The sequence below is a fragment of the Apium graveolens genome, unplaced genomic scaffold (genome assembly GCF_009905375.1).
Source record: "Apium graveolens cultivar Ventura unplaced genomic scaffold, ASM990537v1 ctg7474, whole genome shotgun sequence".
Taxonomy (NCBI): Eukaryota; Viridiplantae; Streptophyta; class Magnoliopsida; order Apiales; family Apiaceae; genus Apium; species Apium graveolens.
The window spans coordinates 58,100-82,197 of record NW_027420352.1 but is presented as its reverse complement, the minus strand read 5'-3'; the positions used below and the strand labels follow the sequence as shown (position 1 = coordinate 82,197).

General features: G+C 35.8%; 1 protein-coding gene, 1 non-coding gene and 1 pseudogene across 2 annotated transcripts; 2 read left to right on the top strand and 1 right to left on the bottom strand.

The window, feature by feature from the left end:
- The first annotated feature begins 1,108 nt into the window (after positions 1 to 1,108).
- LOC141704149 (small nucleolar RNA R71) lies at positions 1,109 to 1,215 on the top strand. Its single transcript, XR_012567846.1, has one exon. It is a non-coding gene; the product is annotated as a small nucleolar RNA R71 (small nucleolar RNA).
- Positions 1,216 to 13,117: 11,902 nt separating this feature from the next.
- LOC141704146 (G-type lectin S-receptor-like serine/threonine-protein kinase At4g27290) lies at positions 13,118 to 16,538 on the top strand (annotated as a pseudogene).
- A 2,025-nt stretch (positions 16,539 to 18,563) lies between these two features.
- On the bottom strand, positions 18,564 to 21,803 carry LOC141704147 (CASP-like protein 5A2). The gene is made up of 3 exons (XM_074507464.1): positions 21,391 to 21,803; positions 19,272 to 19,404; positions 18,564 to 18,910 (listed from the first exon to the last, which is right to left on the bottom strand). Exons 1-3 carry the CDS (start codon positions 21,621 to 21,623, stop codon positions 18,719 to 18,721), a joined length of 558 nt encoding a protein of 185 aa, XP_074363565.1. The 5' UTR covers positions 21,624 to 21,803; the 3' UTR covers positions 18,564 to 18,718.
- Between the last annotated feature and the right edge of the window lie 2,295 nt (positions 21,804 to 24,098).

The following is a 24,098-nucleotide window of genomic DNA, read 5'->3' as shown; positions in this document are numbered from 1 at the left end:
GGTTTCAAGGTCATCCAGTTTCACCTTCCTTGAAAGAATAGTCTTCATAAACTTCGCATAACTAGGCATTTGTTCCAGAGCCTCAGCGAAAGGTATATTGATGTGAAGTTTCTTGAACACCTCCAGAAACTTCCCGAACTGTCTATCCAGCTTTTGTTGCTGCAATCTCTTAGGAAAAGGTGGTGGAGGATAGAGCTGTTTCTCCCCTGTATTAGCCTCAGGCAGAGTGTGTTCAACAGTAGTCTTCCTTGGTTCCGCCGCTTTCTCCTTTTTCTTAGATTCTTCATCTCTAACTTCAGCTTCTACTTCTTTTGCCTTTTCATCCTCAGCTACTTTTCCAGACCTTAAGGTAATAGCCTTGACTTGCTCTTTAGCTTCCTTCCTGCCTGGTACTTCCGTGTCACTGGGAAGAGTGCCAGGTTGACGATTGAGCACTGCATTGGCTAATTGACCGATTTGATTTTCCAAGGTCTTGATAGAAACTGCCTGACTCTTGCACAACAGCTTAAGTTCCTCAAAATCAGCACTAGTAGGTGCAGCTGCACTTCCCTGTTGAGGATATGATTGCCTTGTAGCATACTGCTGTGGTTGCTGGAATCCAGGTGGGTTAAACTGTTTACTCACCCCTTGCTGATATGGTGGCTGAATAGCATTCTGATTATTCCCCCAGCTGAAATTTGGATGATTTCTGTTATTAGGATGATAGGTCGCTGGCACAGGCTGCTGTTGTCGCTGATAATTATTCACATACTGAACAGATTCGTTGACAAGAGAACACTGATCCGTAGCATGAGAACCTGCACAAAGCTCACAAACCATAGCTATTTGATTAACTCCATACGTAGCCAGAGAATCAACCTTCATTGATAGCGCTTGGAGCTGGGCTGCAATAGCGGTGGCTGCATCAACTTCCAGAATACCTGCGACCTTGCCTGACGTCATCCTCTGAGTTGGGTTTTGATGCTCATTTGCATCCATTGTCTCTATAAGATTATACGCCTCAGTATAGCTTTTAGCCCATAAGGCTCCTCCAGCTGCTGCATCGAGCATGGGCCGAGATTGGGCCCCCAAACCATTATAAAAACCAGTGATTACCATCCAATCCGGCATTCCATGATGTGGACATTTTCTCAACATTTCCTTGTAGCGTTCCCAAGCCTCGCACATAGATTCTGTAGGTTGCTGCGCAAACTGAGTAAGAGCACTCCTCATAGCAGTAGTCTTTGCCATTGGATAAAACTTCACCAGAAACTTTTGCGCAAGATCTTGCCACGTAGTGATGGACCCAGCTGGTTCAGAATGTAACCAGTCTTTAGCCTTATCCCTCAGTGAGAATGGGAAAAGCCTCAACTTGATAGCCTCATCAGTCACGCCATTATACTTAAAAGTGCTGCAGATCTCGACAAAATTTCTTACACCTTAAAAGGGTTTCTGAATAAATTTACATTTCTTTGCCATTATTACAATTGATAGAGATACATAAGTCTGGTACATCAAAAGTTGAAAGCCTAGCCTATTGGTAGTTCCTACCTCAGCTACAGCGACATCAACGCCTATAGGGAAACTGCGGAACGTTTCCTATCCGCTCACGAATTGGGAGCTTGGTCCTGTTCATCTTGTCTATCAGATGTTGTGTGATGAAAAAAGAAAGCAAGGGTGAGCAACAAGCCCACCGAAATAATATGTATAATAATTAACAATATATGAGCATTCTCATAGTACTCATGAAAGTCTTGGTCAAGAAGAAATGAACCAAGCTGATATCTTAACGCGACCAAGTCACAAAATATTCAGTATATATATACATATATACTTTTCACAATCTTTGAAATCCTCTGACATGTATAATATAAACATAGTTCCAGTTTATAACTGTATAAAAATATCGTTGCAAGGTGATCTCATATATCTAACCTTGTCTCAACATTTTTCTGAAAATCTTTGACATGCACAAGATAATCATTTACTAGATATAAGTTTAAAAGATGAAGTTACAAGATACTCCAATATACTTATATCTTTTCCGAATACTACTTGAACTACCACCGTTTAATGTATAAATAGTTCATCCCATAGATTAAGCTACAAGACAAAACTTGTATAGAATCAATCTTTAAAATATCATCAAAATAAAATGAAGTTACGAGATACTTCATTTGATGCAAACATCATTTTGAAAACTCGACCCTGCAAACACTCAACAATCGCCCAACCGTAGCCTTTCTATCGAAGTGCTCTGGGTAGTGTTGCAGAAATATCCAATTGGATGATGAACTTATTACGGGAGTTTGCCGCGCCAGGAAGACCACTTATGATGATCAGTCGTAGTAGTACAACCCCACCATTTTCTACATGTAGAGGAGAACCTGTCGGATTTACTTGTCAACCGAACACTGGACTCCTAAGGAATGGACCGTCTTAGCGGAACTTCCAGGCCATTTGGCCCAATATAATTAGGCTGGGACGGCGCCACTCGACCACTTACGCCACTCCTAGTTCAGATGAAATCCATGACTCTGAAACGTAAAGCTCGTCCCCACTTTCCCCAAGTAGAAACTTGTTGATACGGCTCCACCAAGAAGTCGTATCTAGTTGGAAAGGAAAACTCGCCGATATTTCCCAGGCGATGCCTGTTAATGGATTAACTTGTTCCAAGAATTTTACTTCCCGAGTATTGGGTAAGTAATCATAAACTATTTTATCAAAATAGCAACCTTGTTGCGAATATAAAACACACCACAGAGCCGGATCCCTCAGGTTTTGAGCGAATATTTAAATCCCCTTTGAAAGGAAGATCTTAAATATATAAAAAAATGAGTTTTGGGATCCGCTCTAACTTTTAAAATCATTTTGAAGACTCGCAAACATTTTTAAGAATGTCTGGAGTAATGCTGATTTAATGAAATAAATCAGTCCCAATTTATTAGAAAATATTCGAATATTATTATTTAAATAATATTCTCATAAAGAATAATCTTTATAAAAATAATTGAAGTAGAAGTTTTAAAACTTATACTTGCAATGTATATTAAATAACCAAAGATATACTTATACGAAAGTACTATCTTTATTTGAATAATCAAAAGTGAGTTTGATTATCGACATATTATTCTTTAATAAAATTAAGAATAATAATTAGTAAATAATCAGAGTCATAAGTCCTCGAATGAATATTCAAATAATAATATTCATTAATATAATAAACGGGGTCATAAGCCCTCGAATGAATATTCAAAATAATATTCAATAATAAAATAAACGGGGTCATAAGCCCTCGAATGAATATTCAAAATAATATTCAATAATAAAATAAACGGGGTCATAAGCCCTCGAATGAATATTCAAAATAATATTCATTAATAAAATAAAGTTATCGAACAAACCTTATTTGATTCATAGTTTTAAAAACTATTCATATATATATATAAATATATATATTATACTTGGGAGCATCGACTCCCGGTTTTAGAAAAATGTTTACCTTTGGGTCCCCTATACTAAGGGTATATGCAAATTGCCGCTTATCTCTAGCATAGGTATTATCAACTGAATCAACAGATATATGTATCAAGAATACGAAACAGGCATGCATATATACCATATCACATGCTACAATATATCACAAGAATTTGCTAATAACAATCATGCATCTATCACAAGATAATGCATATACAAAAGTATACATCACCACAACAGTATAACGGGTAGAAAACTTGCCTGAGTGCTCCCGGATAGACTTAAGCTTAGAGTGGGTCCGATAACCTATGAACAACAACATAAGTCGGAATTAAACCCCGGTCACTTAAGAAACTAGAATTTAACCATTTAGAGTCCTAACGTTCGCTTTCGCGCTTAACGATTCACTTAAGTCGCTCGAGTACCCTCGGCTCCACCATTTTTAATAGATTAGCCATTAAGGGTTTTAAGGCGATTCTTTCGCGAGTACCTTACCAACTGCCTAATCCACTTTACATAAATGTTTCATACCCCAATTAGTCATTTAAGGGCCTTAACCAAGGTTTCAAAGTAAGGCGAGGGGTAAAGGTTCGGTCGCGAAACGCCGTTACTTAAAACGGTCGTTTCTCCTAAACCGTACATAAGATTCAAACGTACCACATATCAAAACGAAGCTCGTAACATGAACTATCTAATCATGGCAATGGTCAAAACCAAACAGTGAGCTCTCGGGTCCTGATATTAAGAGCAAAAATAGTCTAAAGTAAATCGGACATTACGACGACTATGTTTACGCGATTTCCCATATTTTTACCATTCCAAATCATATCAATCCAACTACCAATCAATAACAACTCAAGATACACATCAATTCTACTGATTTTAGTCATAATAAGCTCAAGTATCTCAATCCAATCATATATTATAACACCTCCAAATTCAACTAAACTACTTAACAATTAAAGCTCGAATCATACTTATCATTCAAATTACTACTCATCCATCCAAACCATCTCCAAACTTCAACATTCAAACTTATTACTAAAGGGTGTGAAGATTTATACCTTTCTTGGAAGGTGTTAAGTTGCTAGGAAGCCTTATGGAGCCTCCTACAAGCTTGATCTTTCCAAAGAAATCAAGAACACAAAGTTAGGCTTTAAAGTTTCTAAAAGTCCGATTGAAATAACTGTAAAAATGAGGGTCTTACCATGCTTATTTGGATGAGACTTGTGAACAAGAGTTGTAGACAATCTCAATACCTTTCCAACGAGCTATAGAACACAACATTTGAGTGAGTATTGAAGGAGATATGGCAGTTTGAAGTTGCTGTGTTTATTTTGGCCGAGAGCTTCTTCTTGCCAAGTCAACTTTTCTCTTTTTGATTTATGTTATTTGCTTGGTTGATTCTTCTTTTTGTCTTGAAATTTGTTTTAACCTTTTTATCATGGTTAATTTTGTATGGCCCAAAATCACCCAACAAACAAAACTCCTTTGTCATGCTTATGCAAGCAAGCTTGTGTCATGTGATGACATCATCATCCACTACCTTTTTGATTAATCCCTTAATTACTTGGCTAATGACCGCTGATCTGTTATACGGTTCGCTTATCTTTTGTTTTCGTTCGTCGTTTGAGGGATCATATCCGAGATCTTATTACTTGGGTTCCCTTAAACCTTTCTCAATATTTTATATTCCTTTTATGTTCCTCTCTTATAATCCTTGAATTTAAATCCTTTTAATCATGTTACCTTATACTCAATTCTTTCGGTATCTGGTGGATTTTCGGGAAAAATCAAAGTATTCGGATTTGGATTCTGACGATCTTTACATACACTTATATACCATATAGAGTACTAATAAGATCGCAGTATAACAATAAAAGAACCCCTACAAAGTGTGGCATGAAAATTTTTCTTATTCAGCATAATCAGCAAAATCACTATTCATAAGGGTTTCAAAAATTCCAAAAATTGGGGTTATTACAAAAGGGTTGGAACGTTTATCATCTTGATGTAAAGTCAGCATTTCTAAATGGATTTCTTGAGGAAGATATTTACGTTGAGCAACCTGAAGGCTTTGCTGTAGAAGGTCAGAAAAACAAGGTTTATTTGCTCAAGAAAGCTTTATATGGTTTAAGGCAGGCTTTAAGAGTCTGGTACAGCAGAATTGATGAGCATTTATAAAATAATGGATTTATAAAGTCACCGAGTGAGTCAACATTATATGTTAAATACTATAACAACGAAATGCTGATTGTTTCTATGTATGCAGATGATCTCTCGGTGACAGGAAGTAATATCGCTCTCGTTGAGCAATTCAAAGAGGAGATGATGAAAGTCTTTGAAATGACAGACCTGAGAATGATATCATACTTTTTCAGAATGGAGATCCGACAAAATAATCAAGGTATTTTTTATATGTCAGGAGAAATATGCTAAAGAAATTTTAAGCAAGTTTCATATGGAGGCCTGCAAATCAACTAGCACCCCGATGAATCCAAAAGAGAAACTCTACAAGGATGATGGTACACTAAAGGTTGATGAATCTGTCTACAGGAGCCTTATCAGGTGTCTCATGTATCTCACAGTAAGTCGGCTTGATATTTTGCAAGCTGAAGTGAGTTATCAAGGTTTTTGCACTGCGCTAGCGAGTAGCATTTTAAAGCAGCAAAACGTGTGCTAAGATACATCAAAGGAACTTTAAACCATGACATCATGTTCAACTACTGCCCATATCTTGATTTTCATCGTTATTCAGACAGTGATTGGGCTGGATCGTTAGACGACATGAAGAGCACCTCAGGTTACTGTTTTACACTCGGTTCTGCAGTGTTTTCATGAAGTTCAAAAAAGCAAAATATAGTTGCTCAATCAACTGTCGAAGCTGAATTTATTGTCGCAACAGCAGCTGTAAACCAAGCATTATGGATAAGGAAGATCTTAGCTGATTTGCACATGAAGCAGATACAAAGCACTAGAGTTTTTGTGGACAATCAAACAACTATTGCAATATCGAAAAATCCATTTTTTCACGGAAAAACTAAGCACTTTAACATCAAGCTCTATTTCCTTAGAAAAGTGCAGGAAAATGGTGAAGCACAATTGCTTTACTGTAATACTCGCGATCAAATGGCTGATATATTTACCAAGGCACTTCCGAAAGGTAGATTTGAATTTCTCAAGCATAAACTAGGAGTTTGCAGCTACTGAAGTAAGGAGGAGTGTTGAATTTTTGCCTCGGTAGCTGTTGGTCTAGACCTGATGTGGCAGACATGTGGCAACACATGTGGAATTAGTTTCTATTTCAGTAAAATAAAATTCAAATCGCAGTACATGTTCTGTTGGTTTGACCAAATTTTTAGGATTTTCAGTTATTTCCTGATAAGGTTAGTAGCTGTTAGTAGCATTATTTTAGGATACATGTTATCCATGTAACCACGTTCATTTTAGTTGCTTCATTTTCTGAAGGGTAGTTCAGATTTTTTATGTATTTAAGCACTTATTGCTGATATAATAAATTACTTCTTTGGCCAATACATTTCTACTGTTTCTTTAACTTTACTAATATAACCAACAAAACTCTATGACGAGCGAATGATGTATGCATTTTTACTGGAAAATGTGTTCATATTCATTTTGTTATATTTCCTTATCTTGGTTCTTTATTATTATAATAATAATAAATTTGAATGTGATACGAAAGGAAGAGAGAAAAAAAAATAAAAAGAAGAGAGAGAAATCATTTTTTTATTAATAAAAATGATATAAGGGATGTATTCTGATTCCTTAAAGATAAGGCATGAGAGAGGTGTTTTAGTGATATAAGGAACCACCAAGACACTGTTGGAGTGTAATTTTATGTCATATTCCTTATATTTTGACTTAAGAACATGTTTAAGGAAGCTGTTGGACTTGTTCTGAGAGGTTCAAACTCGAGATTTCTCCTTAAACTAAATATGATAGGAGGATAGAAGTCCCTAAACCAAAATCATTTATCAAATAAAGCAAATAACAACAGAAGTTCAGATATCTACTTTACTGGAACAATAATGCAACAGAGGTTTGTAATTTTGTAGCTTGAAGTGCTGCTGGCAGTCTTGACTCTTTTCTATTAATTTTAGCAGTTTCTAGCTTGTATCACATTTTTTTTAGCAAATGAAAGGACTTTTTCCACAAGGGAAACACTCTAATTCTTTATGATTAAATGAATTCTCATATTTCTTGATATAGGTATAAGAGAAGAAGAAAAATTGTATTGCTTTCTGTAGTACAACTATAAGGATTTATACAAATGTATAATATCAGTTACATATCAATCATAGCAGCAATTCTAGCCTAGTTAATAATCTGTATATTTTAATTAAAACTATAAGCATAACTGTACATGTAATATTTGACTAATCCCTTCATTGTAGCTGTATTAAGGATGTGCAGCCATGATTTTAGCCATTACTTGAATTATGTGTGGAATTATCTTTAACATGCCCCCGCAAGATGGACGATCTTTCAATGAGGCCAATCTTGGACAATAATGTTTGAAATCTTACACGCGCAAGAGGCTTCGTTAAAGCATCAGCTAATTGATCATTACCAGAGATGTAAGAAACACGAATAACACCACTTTGAACATGTTCACGAACAAAATGATAGTCTAGACCAAGGTGCTTCATCTTTGAGTAAAATTTTGGATTGGCAGCAACATATGTTGTTCCCATATTGTCACAATAGATGGCAGGTGGACTATTTGGCGGATGTCCAAGTTCTGTGAGAAGATTCAGGACCCATAAAATTTCAGCAGTTGTGCTAGCAACGGCACGATACTCTGCTTCAGTGAAAGAACATGCTAATGTTTTTTGTTTTCGAGAGCTCCATGAAATGGGATTCCGACCAAGGTATACAATATAGCCAGTAGTAGATATATAATCATCTTTGTCGCCAGCCCAGTCAGCATCCGAAAAGGCATGTAAACAAGTAGGAGAGTTGCGGTGGAGAAGAAGACCATGATGAAGAGTGCCTACAAGATATCTCAGTAATCTTTTTAGAGCAACAAAATGATGATCAGTGGGCCTGTGCATATATTGAGACAACCTGTTCACAGTAAAAGCAACATCAGGACGAGTTAGTGATAAATATTGTAAGCTGCCAACAATCGCCCGGAATTCAGTTGGATTTGAAATTGATGTGCCCGAGTCAAGTGATAGAGGTGGATGAGAAATCATAGGTGTTGGAGTAGGCTTAGCACTGGACATATTTGTTTTCGAAAGTATGTCTTGAACATATTTTTGTTGGCTGAGAAATAAACCTTGCGAGTGTGGTACCACTTCAACACCGAGAAAATAAGAAAGAACACCGAGATCTTTTAATGAGAAACGATGAGAGAGTTGAGATATTATAGAATTAAGGAGGGAACTATTGGAACCTGTGAGAATTATATCATCAACATACACTAAAACATAGAATATGTCTTGACCACGACGCAGAATAAATAAAGAGGAGTCTGAGATAGAGTTACGAAAACCAAGGCTTAAAAGATAGGTTTTTAGCTCATTGTACCAGGCTCGGGGAGATTGTTTGAGACCGTATATAGGTTTACGTAATTTACATACGTAAGTAGGATGTGTAGAATCAACAAATCCAGGGGGTTGGATTATGTAAACATCTTCTTTGAGGGTGCCTTGGAGAAAAGCATTATTAATATCTACTTGCCGAAGAGGCCAATTTTGAGTCACAGCAAGTGAAAGCACAGTTCTTACAGTTGCGGGTTTGACAACAGGGCTAAAGGTTTCTGTATAGTCAAGACCAGGGCGTTGATGAAACCCCTTAGCTACTAGACGAGCCTTGTGTCGCTCAATCGAACCATCAGGATTATATTTGGTACGATAAACCCATTTACAACCGATGAGATTTTGTGTAGGAGATGGAGGGACTAAATCCCAAGTATTATTTTTGAGTAGTGCATCAAACTCAACTTGCATGGCATTCCTCCATAGAGGATTACGAAGAGCTTGACTGATATTAGTAGGTTCTTGTGAAGTATCTTGGATGGTAGTAGTGAGATTGAGTTTATTTATGGGTTTGCGGATTCCATTTTGTAATCTAGTGGTATAAGCAGGTGGAGGAGGGGGTGGGGTGGAGTAGTTTGAGTAGAATTAGTAGAAGATGAAGTTGAGTGAGGCGAGAGGGATGGAGATGGTGAAGTTGATGTCAAAGGTGTATCGTCATCAACATTAGCGGATTCATTATGAGAAGAAGTGTTTGTGAGTGTTTGGGGTAATAAGGGAAGTGAGATTGCGCACCAGTGATCAATATTTTCTGTAGTGGGTGAAGAGTAAGATATGTTTAATGAGGCAAACAGAAATTTATGTTCCACAAACTTAACATGGCGAGACACATATATTTTATTTGTGTTTGGATTTAAACAAAATAAGCACTTTGGGTAATTGAGTACCCAACAAATACACATGGAATAGATCGTGGATCAAGTTTATTAGAAGTATATGGACGCAACCATGAATAACAAAGACACCAAAAACTTTGTAGTTTTTAATAATTTGGTGGATGGCCATATATTTTATGAAATGGAGATGTGTAGTGGAGAGTAGAAGTAGGCATTCTATTTATAAGGTACACTGCAGTATTAAAGGCTAGTGTCCAATATTTTCGAGGAATGGAAGCATGAGATAGAAGTGAGAAACCTGTCTCGACAATATGACGATGACGTCTTTCAGAATAACCATTGTGTTCAGGGGTGTGTGGAGGCGAAGTAAGATGAGTAATACCAGAAGCATCAAAAAGAGGATCAAGACCTTTATATTCACCCCCGTTGTCACTGAAACTGGTAATAATTGACTTTTGAAAAAAATTCTCCACTTTTAATTTAAATTGAATGAAAATTTCCTTAGCTTCAGATTTTTTTTTGAGGGGATAGTACCACATATATTTGGTAAATTTGATCAACAAAAAGAATATAGTACTTGTAGCCATCATATGAGAGAGTGGGTGAGGTCCAAACATCAGTATAAATAATAACATCAAGAGGGCCATTAGAGGAAATAGAGTTATGATAAAATGGCATCTTATGACTTTTATTACAATCACAAGAATTACAATGAAAACCAGTACATTTAGGAATGGAGAGATTGAAATTTGAACTGATGAACTATAAAATAGCATGCGATGGATGGCCTAAACGATGATGCCAATTATTGGTGGAGAGAGAGCTAGTGGAAGTGTGAATGGCAGGTGAGGATGGATACCATTCATAGATGCCAGATTTAGTTGGTCCGCGGAGAAGCGATACTCCTGTCCGAAGATCCTTCACATGAAAAGAATTAGGTGAAAAAGTAATCGATGAGTTATTATCACGACAAAATTTAGATATGGAGATTATGTTACGAGATACAGAGGGAACATGAAGAATATGTTTAAGATGAAAATTAGAAGAGGGAGTTAAAAAAAGATGTAGAACCAGTATTGGCTATGGCTAAGCCTGAACCATCTTCGATGATGAGTTCTTCAATACCATCATAGGGAGAGTGAAGAGAAAGATTGTCAAGATCATTTGTCACATGATGCGTCGCCCCGCTATCAAGTAACCAACCATTTTGAGAATTGTTTGAAGATATTGCAACATATGCTCGAGGGTGATGGGAGGGCTGATATGACTTGGATGCGAATCGATTTTGTGGTGGTGGTTGTATAGGTGATGCATTAAACTGATTTGTAGGTGGGATTGCATTAGGAAATTGTTGTCGAAAAATGGGACAATGAGTAACATAATGTCCTTGAGCACGACACCATTGACAACGTCCGTTGTAGGGACGAGAAGCACGAATCGGAGATAGTGAGGATTGTGTGGGAGTAGGGAGAATGCCATTGGAATTATGAGCAAAATGGTTTGGATGATTATTCTTGAAAGTGTTCTTGGCAGCATAGTTGACAGTAGCAGGAAAAGGATTTACCGAGGAAACTTTATGTTTGATAGAGAGTTCTCGATTAATGAGTTTTTCATGTAATTCATCAAATGAGATGGGAGTATCATGGCTATAAACAGCATTGACAACATTTTCGTAATCTGGATCATTTAGCTGTTCTAGAATTCTATCCACAATATCATCAGACTCCAAGGGACGACCAAGAGAGGCAAGCTGGTCTGCACAATTTTTAAATTCCTGCATATATTCAGTTATTAACTTGTTTCCTTTGGTGATGTTGCGAAGGCTTAATCTGTTTGAAATGTCCTTTAGACGGGTTAGCATAAGTTTTTGCAAGAGTTTGCCATGCCTCATGGGTGGTATGACATTGAGAGATGAGAGGGACAAGAGATGGTGATAAAGTTCCAACAAGAGCTCCAAGAATAAGTTTGTCTTGACGAAACCATGTTGTATAAGCAGGGTTTGGGGATGAGGTTTGGTCACTGGTGACTGTTTTGGGAGGTGCAGGAAAAGAGCCATCGATGAATTTGTATAAATCATATCCAAGAAGTGTTGCCTCTAGTTGAGTTTTCCATGAGATATAGTTAGTGGATGTGAGTTTGATTATGTGATGAAGAGAAATGAGGATGAAGGGTTTTGTAGGATCAGAATTGTTGGGAATAGTGGATTGGGAATCGGCAGAAGCCATTGATAGTATAGAAGAGAAGAAGCAGAAAAAAAATGGATCTAGGCTCTGATACCATATAGGAGAAGAAGGAAAATTGTATTGATTTCTGTAGTACAACTATAAGGATTTATACAAATGTATAATATCAGTTACATATCAATCATAGCAGCAATTCTAGCCAAGTTAATAATCTGTATATTTGAATTAAAACTATAATCATAACTGTACATGTAATATTTGACTAATCCCTTCATTTTAGCTGTATTAAGGATGTGCAGCCATGATTTTAGCCATTACTTGAATTATGTGTGGAATTATCTTTAACAATGGGTGTTGCTAATCGGAAAAAAAAAACTCGGAATTTGACCCGGGTTGTCACGACAAGAGTATCTATACTATACTATTATAAGCAAAACATAGGATAATTTGGTTGGTTGGTTCACACTTTACTAAAAAGTCTGTTAACACATTCCAAAATAAAGTTTAAATAATTATAATTTAATTAAAAAAAATAAATCATGTATCTAATATAACTACATACTGTTGTGAATTATTATCCAACTTAATTTCTAATCACACTCAACTTCTATCTTATCTCTTTTATAGGGAACCAAACACTTTCAAGATTAATTTGAGTAATTCAAATTATAATATAACAAAATAATTAATAAATCAAGAAAAAAATAAAAAATCAATATTAAGAAAAACAATAACGAATCATTCAAATACATAACTGCTATTCAAGACTACCACTTGCATATAGACACTACATCTGCATAGTAAAGCGGAGGCCGTAGTAGAAAGATTGATTAAGATTTTAACTATTTAAATTTTAAATCCTTGAATAATATAATACATACAAAATAATATGTAAATATTATAACTTCAGTAATCTCAATAATCCATACTTATTATTTTTCTTAAATTATTTTGATATTACAAATGTTATAACGGTGAGATGCACGGGTTACATGCTAGGAAAAACAACCGTAGGACCGGATAATATTCAAATTAGTAGGCCATTGGCTATAAGTTTGACGAAAGTGTATGACAACATAGACCCGGTACAGAAGAATTTGGATTTGGTTGTGGACTTGTGGTTGTGGTCAGACTACTGCAGAAAAAGGAAGCAAAATAAAACTTTGCTAAGACATCATTTACATGTTGTAAGAGCTAAAGGAGTTTGCAATTGAATGGAGTTGGCTATCCTTATTTTGTTTTGCTTCACTTTCTCCTATACCTTTGTTTACACCACGGCAGTTGATACCATTAGACCAAACCAGACCATTAAAGATGGTGAAACCATGGTTTCGGCTGGTGGGGAATTTGAACTTGGATTCTTCCGTCCAGGCAGTTCTACCAACCGTTATCTGGGCATCTGGTACAAAAAAATATCAAATAGAACAGTTGTATGGGTGGCTAATAGAGAGACTCCACTTAACAATACCAAAGGTGTCGTGAGGGTCCATAGCAAGGGAATTACATTGCTCATGAGTGATGAAAGTCATGCCATAATTTGGTCAGTAAATACGTCAAGATATATGAAGAATCCTTCTTTACAGCTACTAGATACGGGGAATTTGGTTTTAAGTAATGAAGATGACGATTTCAAGAAGGTAGAAAACCTTTGGCAGAGCTTTGATCATCCTGGAGACACTCAGCTACCTGGCATGAAGTTTGGAGTAGACCTGGTAACTGGTATAAACAGGCACTATACATCCTGGAAAAATGTTGATGATCCATCCCTAGGTAGCTTTAACTACCGACTTGATTTAAATGGTTTTCCACAATTTATTTTGTGGAAAGATTCTGTGATTTTTTCGAGGATTGGACCATGGATTGGTCACACATTCAGTGGCATTCCCAATTATAATCCAGTCGGATATTACAAATACACGTTTGTTTTCAATGACAAGGAAATCTATAGTGTAAGTTCAATCTCAATAAAAAAACAACTCCTACTTCGAGGGTCGTGCTGACTCCAAGTGGAGAAGCAAAAATTCTTGCGTGGAATGATCGACAGAAAAATTGGGTGGTATACCTTACTCAACAGGTAACTGACTGTGATCAGTATGGATTGTGTGGTGCTTATGGAATATGTAACATAAACAAAACACCAAGATGTGAATGCCTGAGAGGATTTGTTATGCAGATATCAGAAGCGAGGGACATGGATGTGTCTTATGGTTTAAAGACCTTATTGATATTAAGAACCAAATAGAAGATGGACAAGACATTTATGTAAGAATGCCATCTTCTGAATTAGGTAAGGACTCTTTCCCACTCAGGCATCATATCTTCATTTTTTTTATGAATTACCAATAACTGATACTCTTATGAATATATCTTCGAGTTTTAATTCTGTGGCTAACTCAGTAAAAAGCGGAAGATCCAGAGCAAGGAGGAAAATAAAGATCTTTTTAATTTATGGAGTACTAACATCAGCACTATTTGGTGTAATATTCCTTCTAGTAGTATGTAGGAAGAGGAAGCGACAGAAACAAGGTAAACTACTCTTCGCTATAATAACTGTTATCTGGTAAATTAGAAAATAAAAAAAAAAAATCAGATTGACCACGAGAAAAGAATGGCGCCAAAATATTCAGAGCCTGCCTTCTGGATATTAGCGAACACTGAATTTTAAAAAGGAGAATGATACTGACCTTAAAGTCATTATTTGGGAAGTTGGTTAAAAGCACTTGAATACTTGATCACTCTGCCTCTGTTTTGAGTTGACACATTGCAGAAAACTTGACATTAAGTTCCGGAAATGTTGCCTTGAACAAAATTGAGAGTGAAGATATGGAGTTGCCTCTATTTGAATTCGAAAGAATTGCAAATGCTACAAGTAACTTCTCCAACGTCAACAAACTTGGACAGGGTGGTTATGGACCGGTCTACAAGGTGATCATAGAGTAACACACAACCTGTACACCACTACCACAAGCAATATATGTGAAATAAACCAACATTTTCTCGCTATATGGTAGCAACAGATTATCGGCAATTAGTTTCTCACTACAGAAATGATTTGGAAGTACAACAATATTTTATACATACATTATTCTATAGCATTCAATTGTAAATGTACTAAAACATATAGAACTAAACACATCCATACTTGATCATAATTACTGAATTATATAAAGCATTATTACCAGGGCATTTTGGATAATGGACGAGAAATAGCCGTGAAGAGACTTTCAAGAAATTCAAGTCAAGGAATAGATGAATTCAAAAACGAAGTTCAATTAATCGCAAAACTTCAGCATAGAAATCTTGTGACACTTCTTGGTTGCTGCACAGAGAAAGGAGAGAGGATTTTGATCTATGAATATATGGCTAACAAAAGTCTAGATTTTTTCCTTTCTGGTATACCCTTATTTAAGAATACTGTCTGCCAATCTTGGCATAGTTTTCCCGAGGTCTTTGTCACTGTCATAACAACTGATCTACGGACTCTTATGTTGAAAAATTGACAGATGAAAAAATAAGAAGCACATTGGACTGGGAAAAACGATACGCCATAATAAATGGAATTGCTAGGGGACTTTTGTATCTTCATCAAGATTCAAAGCTAAGGATCATACATAGAGATCTCAAAGCCAGTAACATTCTACTTGATCACGAGATGAACCCAAAGATTTCAGACTTTGGAATGGCGAGAAGTTTTGGAGGAAATCAAACTGAAGCAAATACAGCAAGAGTTGTTGGGACATAGTAAGAATATCTATAACACTAACATTTTCCAGTACATTTGATATTGACTTCTTACACCTTATTATCTCCCACAGTGGTTACATGTCCCCCGAGTATGCTATTGATGGACAATTCTCAGTTAAATCTGACGTATATAGCTTTGGTGTTCTACTGATAGAGATAGTCAGTGGAATGAAAAACAGATTATTCAGTCATCCTGGTCACAGCTTAAACCTTCTAGGTCATGTAAGTATGAATGTAGTATGGCACTTATCGTACTTTAGACTAATTTTGTACAAACAACTAATATGATCAAATATTAGGCATGGAAATGTTACAACGAAGACAGACTTTTGCAATTAATGGATGAAATGATAGTGGAGTCAAGCAAGCAGAGTGAAGCTTTTCGACTAATCCAAATCGGATTATTGTGCGTTCAACATGATCCAAAGGACAGGCCAACTATGTCACAAGTGGTTTTAATGCTGAGCAGTGATATTAAACTGCCTCAACCTAAGCAACCTGGATTTTTCATGGAGAGATATTTGGTTGAAGCAGATCACATTTCGAGGAGACCAGATTTGCTAGCATCTAATGAATTAACGGTTACCACTCTCCTACCTCGATAATACTATAATGGTGTGTGAGCTTTGTGTAATTACAAATTAACTTGGTATGTGAACTCTGAAGCCAGTGATATTAAGTGTTTTGTGTTCTTAACTACTTTGTTAGTTTATTCTGTTTGTATTTCAGTAAATATTATACCCACTCTATTTTTTTTATTTTCTTGCACAAAATTCTAAGACTCAGGAGCCAGTCGCTTAAATGATAAACTGCGTGAGCCCGTAGGGTTTACCCGGTGCGCACTCGGATGGTAGCGGCTGCGGGTTACCTACGATAAAAAAAAAAAATTCTAAATCATTTGACCGCTTTGATAAAATAATATTTTTTAAAATTTTCTTTTTGTAAATTAAAATTTTAATTATATATTTTTATTCACAAAATTAAAAATTAAAAATTTTAACTATGCGGTCAAAAAACTTAAAGTGCATACACAAAAATCAAATATCATGTAAAAAAAGAATGGGAGTAATTGTGGATCGTGAACTTTACTTTGATGTTAGAATTTATCAAGTCATCTTATTCTTTAATTTATTATAATGTGCTAATGATTTCTTTGCCTAAAATACCAATTTTCTCGAAGAAAAAAAAACTAGTAGATCACAGCGAATTTTTTTAAAAATCTTGTATGTTTAAATTATGGATCATCAAAAAAAAGTAAAAAATCACAGCAAAAATAAAAAAAAATGCAACAATAAAAATAGTTTAAGCCATCCCGTCTTCAACTTCAAACATCAGAAAAGCATTTAGGCACCAATAAATATACTAATTCAGGTTGGACTGATGGAGAATCTTTGATACTCGGACTGAATCACCGATTTGCAGGTCGGAGGTAGGCGGCAGAGTTGGAAAAGAAGATCCGGGTTATAACTCAGTATCTTAGTCGTATTTCCAATGTATTTCTACTTATTCGAGGGAAAACTCTAGAAAAGCAGCGTAAACCGAAACTGAAGAGGGTGATCAATGTGGCAGGATTATAAAGTAGCAGTGGATGGTCTCTCCTTTACGCTAGTAACAATATTTAGTATTGATATCATAACGTCAAATACAGAATGTTATATGTAAAACACTGAGTTATATGAAATTGCTCGGTTCGGTTTTTCGGTTGCTCAGCTCTATTTGTTCCAGCTAATAGTTTTACTTTTACATATGGAACAAGACTTTAGCTTTCATCAACGACATTGCTGAGCGTTCATATATGCTATGTCTGTTTTTGAGACTGACGGGACCATTCTACCAAAAATGGCATTGGTGCCATTGTTGACATGCAGCTACAACCAAGCTTGCCTTTTCAGTCTTAAAAACTCCATATCTTTATTAAAACACAAGTTCATTTTGCCTCTATAATCATAAAAAAGCCTATATAATCATGAAGTTTTAAAGAACAAGAAACACGAAATTTGATTTCATATGTTTATACATCTTAAAAGGTAAAAAATATAATGATGTGATCTTTTGTTGATTATAAAACACTTCTGTGCAACTCAGATGATAATAAGTTTTTCGGCTCTCTCAAACAGATTACACTAAATAATTGTTCAAAAGAAGAAATAACATCACCATCATCTTCCCCACAAGAAGCCAATTTGGCCTGAACCTCATTTTCCTAAAACAGTACATTTGTCGGGAAGCTCAGGGCTTCAGGGCTTCTGTAATAGAAAATAGAATCCCATCCCCTAATTATCATCTGAGACCATATTAAGTACTTCACAAACATAAACTACCATTGCTACCGTATAATATTGAGAAATGTTCGTTTCACTATCCTGCATCAGACTCGAGGATTCATTTTGCATGCTAATTCTAATTAACAGATATCATGCTTCATCTGCTGGCCTTGACTGGGGGTTCATACGTTTTTTTCTATTTAACTGATCGGAAGAGGACTGTGACAGGCTAGTCTAAAAGCAGAAGACCCAAGTTCATGGCCATTTAGCCAGATACTGAGTTGAGGAGAAGCCTGCATGGCTTTGGGATTCATAATTCTTTTCTATTTATGCAAACTCTTTTTTTAAAGAAAACCTTCACAGTGTTAATCATCACATACACCTAATATGAACTTTTAATATGACTGTATACATGTAGATGCATTTATATTCAGGTCCGACCAAACTAGTAAACAAAAAACTGAGCTTAAACCGATCAGCCACTGAACCGGAAAAGAAGAAAAAAATTGGCTGGACAAATGGACTGGAAGCTCAACACTATATTAAAATACAAACTTTCAATACCATGTGCGCGACAACAGTATGATGCATGCCCAGTAACTCAATTTACATACAGAGCACCAATAAACTATCATTATAATTCGATTTATGACCAAACACATATGTCTTTGTGCTTACCTAGATGCTAAAGACCAAAAGTTCAGGAAAAAGGATGGTGAAACGACAAACCAACTCATAAAGGCCATAGCAGTAGCTGTTTCAAATCGAGTACAGTGATTCTGGGCACAGCTGTTGAAATCGTTGCTAATAAGGACAGTTATTCCAGCAGATGCACATGCTGCCGCAAATGTAAGTGTGGATGTGATCTGAAAATGCACAAGTTCAGGGACCAGGATTTAAAATGGCTCACAAATTTAAAATATATAACAAATAATATTTTCAAATTTAATAGTGTTTTTAGGTACTTGAGAGGTGCAAATAATATTTCTGACTACTCAAATATACTGGCAAATAAACAGTAACAAATAAGTTAACTCTGTGTTTGTTTTGGTTTGCAGCAAATATCAAAATGTCAATCACCCTATAGTACCACAGTTCAATCACTCAAAAGTTTAAACTAAACAAATGGTTACTACACATGGGTTATCAGAATGGCGTTGACATAACTCATGTACTATAGATCATATCAACCGAGCAATATAGATGAAACAAAAATTGCACTCTTACCCCATCCCCCATAGTGAACAAGACGACAACTCTAGAATTCCTCAAGCACCGCTTCACCAACAATGCATATATATCAACAATGCCAACTGATAGACTCCACAAGGTCTGCAAGCTCACAGCAGCAACAAGGTAGCTGGGAAAAGCATTTAGATTTAAGAAAATTGTTATGTCGGATGAGATTTGATACATTAATTGAAAATTTTGAAGTCTTCCGTTTGACATTAGCATAAGTATGAAACACTTTACTTTAGATTAAAAAAACTTTACTTAAGATTACATATAAACAACAAAACAAAACCAAAAAATGACAAATAACATGTATAAAAAGTACAACTACTCATCCCCCACTCCCCATGTCATGAATTTGGATCCTCGTAAGGATAAGGGAAACTCAATAACTATCACAATTCCTTTAGAAAAAATTATTCTTATAGGATTCGGGGGATAGCTTAATGGTGAGCATATATATTCCTTCCCCTCTGGACGAGGTCATAAGTTGGTTACAAGTCCTTAACCTGATTTTTTTAAATAGGGCCCTCTTTATCAACCCCCTTTGCTTTTTCAAAAATTCATAGTAGGACACCAAAAAAGGGCAAAAAACGCCATAATGACAGTATTGGACAAGCTACCCAGTCTACAAACACTAATTTAATTACTTGCTAAAGTATTTTAGCGCCACAATATTTGTGTACAAATTATATTTTTTAATACATTTTGCTTTCCATTTTTATGATTGGTTGTTTCTTTATAATGTGCATAACTACGAAGACTATGTTGATACACAAATAAATTCAAATATTCTAAGAAAAAAGAAACCTATGGAATTGAAGATAATGTGTTAGGCAAATCATCTGACGATTACAATTGAGATTTTATTAACTTACTCTTTTTGTAATTCGCTCTATATAAAGAGACTTCACTTCTTTGCTAAAAATCATAGCCACAGCATATAAGCAGTAAAGTTCGTCTCTTCCTCTCGTATACTCAAATCTTTAAAAAAAATTATGAGAAGTTAATAAATAATAAATAATTATGTTGTATTATATTCTTCGCATCTTTTATATAATAAGATAAGTAGCGGGAATTAAAGATTATCACAAGGTAACTTCTCCCATACCAAATATGGGGACAAATGCCATAGATATAATTACCGAATATCAGGTAGGAGTGACATAAATAACGATTGTCAGATTCGTCACCATATATACCAGTCAAATACAAATTTTGAAACAAAGTATCTCACTATACGCATTTTGAAAAAGCGTATCTGGTATTTCTTGGTGTGATACGCTGTTTGTAACAGGGTATCAATAATACGCTGTCACCAAATGCGCATCTTCCATCGATATACTCTCTTGTCGGATGCGTACTATTCATAAATATATAATCACATACATGTTTGCGTGTGCATATACATTTTAATCAGTAAATTGTTTAATCTACAGTAAAGGAAAACTGTAGCATCAAAATAGTGGAGTGAGTATCAATGGCGTGAATAATCATTCACCGGAATCGGAAAAGTGGAGTTGCACAGGAGTGGCTAGTCTCTTGTGTACAATACGCCTTTATGAAAAGGGTATTAAATGGGTATTAATGGCCAGAAACCCGAGAATCATTAATTTGGTAAAAATGGCGTGAATTGTTGGTAAAATTGTCATAATTTCCAAATCTTGAAATATTGAGAATAAGAAAATACACAATGCTGCAGGACATATTTTGACATACTACTGCTCAGACAATACTTTAACTCCTATTTTTCGAAAAAACAGTAGACAACCTTAACTGGTTATAGATCACACCAAATATACTACCTGCTGAACACAAGCTCAACCTCACTTCAATACTTGAAATAATTCGCACACCTAAATAAATAAACTATTTTGTGCAAAAAACCATAAACCTTAAACATATTATCTCAACACATTGTAATTCAACAAATATTTATTCACAAAAACATTTCTACAGCAACACATCTAGCAATTCAGTATTTACCTATCCGATCACTAAATCATCATGCAATTACCGTCACACAACTCATCATCTAATTAATTTAGAAGTCAATTACTAATTACAGTAACATATTACGAAATTATCAATAATCGAGGACACGAGATGATACCGAAAGGCGGTGACGGAGGGGAAATCAGAGGTAGAGGCCATAACGGAGAGAGAAATGGCAGCAAAAAGGAACTGAAAAGCACGCAAAACAAGGCTAATTGAAGTGCCAGGCATTCCTTGTATGTCCTTCATACGTAGACGCATCGGAGGATATATGTTTTCTTCGCCTGGCGGTGCTGTTGACGGCGCCGCCGCTAGGTCCACCGGGTGGATCGATGGGTGACTTCTACTCATTCTGTTTTTTACTGCGGTAAAAAAGAATTATGTGTACAGATTGTGTGTGTGTGTTTTGATGAAGTTTATTTCAAAACCATTACCATCCTCAATAGTCAATTCTGAGTTTCGGTGAAGAGGAGATGAGTTTTGGAAAAGGAAAGTGATTCCGGTTGCTGAGTTCTTAACGACGTCGTTTCAGGGTTGTTGCCGTTTTTAATTTATTTTATTGGACATTTTTTTATGGGTTAATTGCACTTTATCCCCTCTTATTTTGTTCCAAAAATAAATGTGTACCGACACTTTGCGTAATTTAAGTTGCACCCATCAACTTCAATTCATCATTTCAGTGTGCACCCCTTCCGTCAAATCCCATGATTAATGTTAAATGTTGCAGGGGTATACTAGGAATAAAGTTATAATGGGAGAGTTTTCTCAATAAATTTTCGGGTATTGGCCCTTCTTATCATAATTTGAGATAACATGGCCCCAAGTCTCACAATTCCGAAAAATGACCTTTTTTTATCACTAGAAAAACGTATTATTTAGTTGCGTGTTTACATAAACGCAATTTTAATTTACGTTTTTACTATTAACGCAATTATCACATTCGTTTTCTGTTAAAAAGATAAAGAGAGGAACGCATGTTTTTGATGCGTTTTTAGTTAACGCATGTATATATTGCGTTTTGCTTTCAAACCCAGTAATAATTTTTGCAGGTGGGACCCAACCCATGTGTATCTGCATCTGTGCTCCAATTGTACAGCACCTGCTTTGCTTTGTAACTAAAGTTAAAAACATATTTTTATATTTCGTTTCTGGTGATATAAAGGGCCTTTATCTTTGGTTGTGATATTTTGGGCAATTTATTCCTAATTTGTGACATTAAGGGCCATTTTTCTAAATTTTCGAAGCCTTGCCAAGTTAGACTCGGGAGGGGACTTATTGATTCCAACAAGGGTTCAGTTTACCCAGAATTCCATATTTTTTGATGAGAAAACACCAACCCATAATTATATTCTCATTAATCAAGGAAGTACTATGGTGCTAACTGTAACTAAAAGGCCAAAACTGTAATCTTTTTCTCCATCTCCTGTAGAATTAAGAATTAACAGAGATTCAAATGATATGAGTCTTGTTGGAGAAATTTCTTGTCGATACAATTATGGGGAACTCTCACCTGGGTTGGATGAGCTCTTGGCACAGATCAGCAAGGATTTGCACACTTCTGGTGATAATAACCATATAGAATCACCAAAAAAATCAAAAGTGAGCTTCCTCCAACTAGCAATTAAGGGTTTGCTCATAATAATGTAGATAGGAAAGAATACACAAAACTGGTGGGAAATACTGTTCATGATAGAAATAGTTTCACTATTATAGTTTCCGTCGAGTAAAATATCTCCGCCATTGGCCATGGCACCCTATATAATGTGTATACCAAACATCATAAACTAGATGGGTCTGAACTGCAGGCAGGGAACTCTCCATTGATCCGTTCTATAAACTCTTTGTCCCCTAAGCGAAGGCAGATAGGTGACAATAATGTTAATCTTTCCGGATCTCCCTTACACGTGACACCTACCCAAAAACAAGCTAATTGCTTCGTGGGTAGCAATGACAGAATACATAAAGCTAATTTCTTTTAAATCTGAAAAAGACTAAATTACCCCTAAAAGTTATATCGAATTTATAAATATATGTAGAACTATAAAAACTAAAAAAAGTAATGTTGTGCATATGTTGTGTACTTGATGATTACATAAACAAAACACCTAAGTAGATTTTACTTAGTGAAATAATGTAGCACTCGACGGATAAGAATTATAGTCCCGACGGATAACTCATTATAGTCCCGACGGATGATGACTTATTATCCATCGAGTGAGTAGCTTATGTAATAGTGAGTCTGTAGCACATTTCTGCATACACCTTTGTATAAATTCTGTAGTAGCATATAAGTCATGTTGACTTTAACTAGATATGCAGAATAGGTTGATTAATTGTACATAGATGATGGCTTGTAATTCTGCATAAATGAATTGAAGTCAAGTGCCAAAATAGCTACTGACGGATGATTAACAAAGCCATCGACGGATGATCAAATAGCTATCAACGGATGTTCAATATAGTAGTCGACGGATGATCAATGAAGCCATCAACGGATGATCATAAAGTCAACGGATGATCATGTACTCAACGGATAAAGAATTCAAATATCAGTTGACAGTGACAACTGGTCACATGAGTCGAAGTGTATGCAAATGGAATGAGGAAGCCTATTAACTGGGTAATAGAGAACAAAGTAGCAAAGCATTAGACCCGATAGTTTTTATGATGATCCCGCCTTTTGACTTTGTAATCTTGGTAATATATAAACCGAGAAGTAGCAAATAGAAACATAGATCTGAGATACAAAAAGTGAGAAATATTTGTAAGCAGAATTATTAGCATTTCTCTGTATTCTCAGTAGTTCACATTTGTAAGCATCTGTGA

Bases quoted from the DNA above. Each gene is read 5' to 3' on its own strand.
- LOC141704147 (XM_074507464.1), bottom strand. From the start codon at position 21,623: ATGAGTAGAAGTCACCCATCGATCCACCCGGTGGACCTAGCGGCGGCG. The intron at 19,405-21,390 runs GTATCATCTCGT...TGCTTTTCCCAG, and splicing joins CCCTCCGTCACCGCCTTTCG to CTACCTTGTTGCTGCTGTGA. The intron at 18,911-19,271 runs GTAAGAGTGCAA...GTGCATTTTCAG, and splicing joins TGTTCACTATGGGGGATGGG to ATCACATCCACACTTACATT.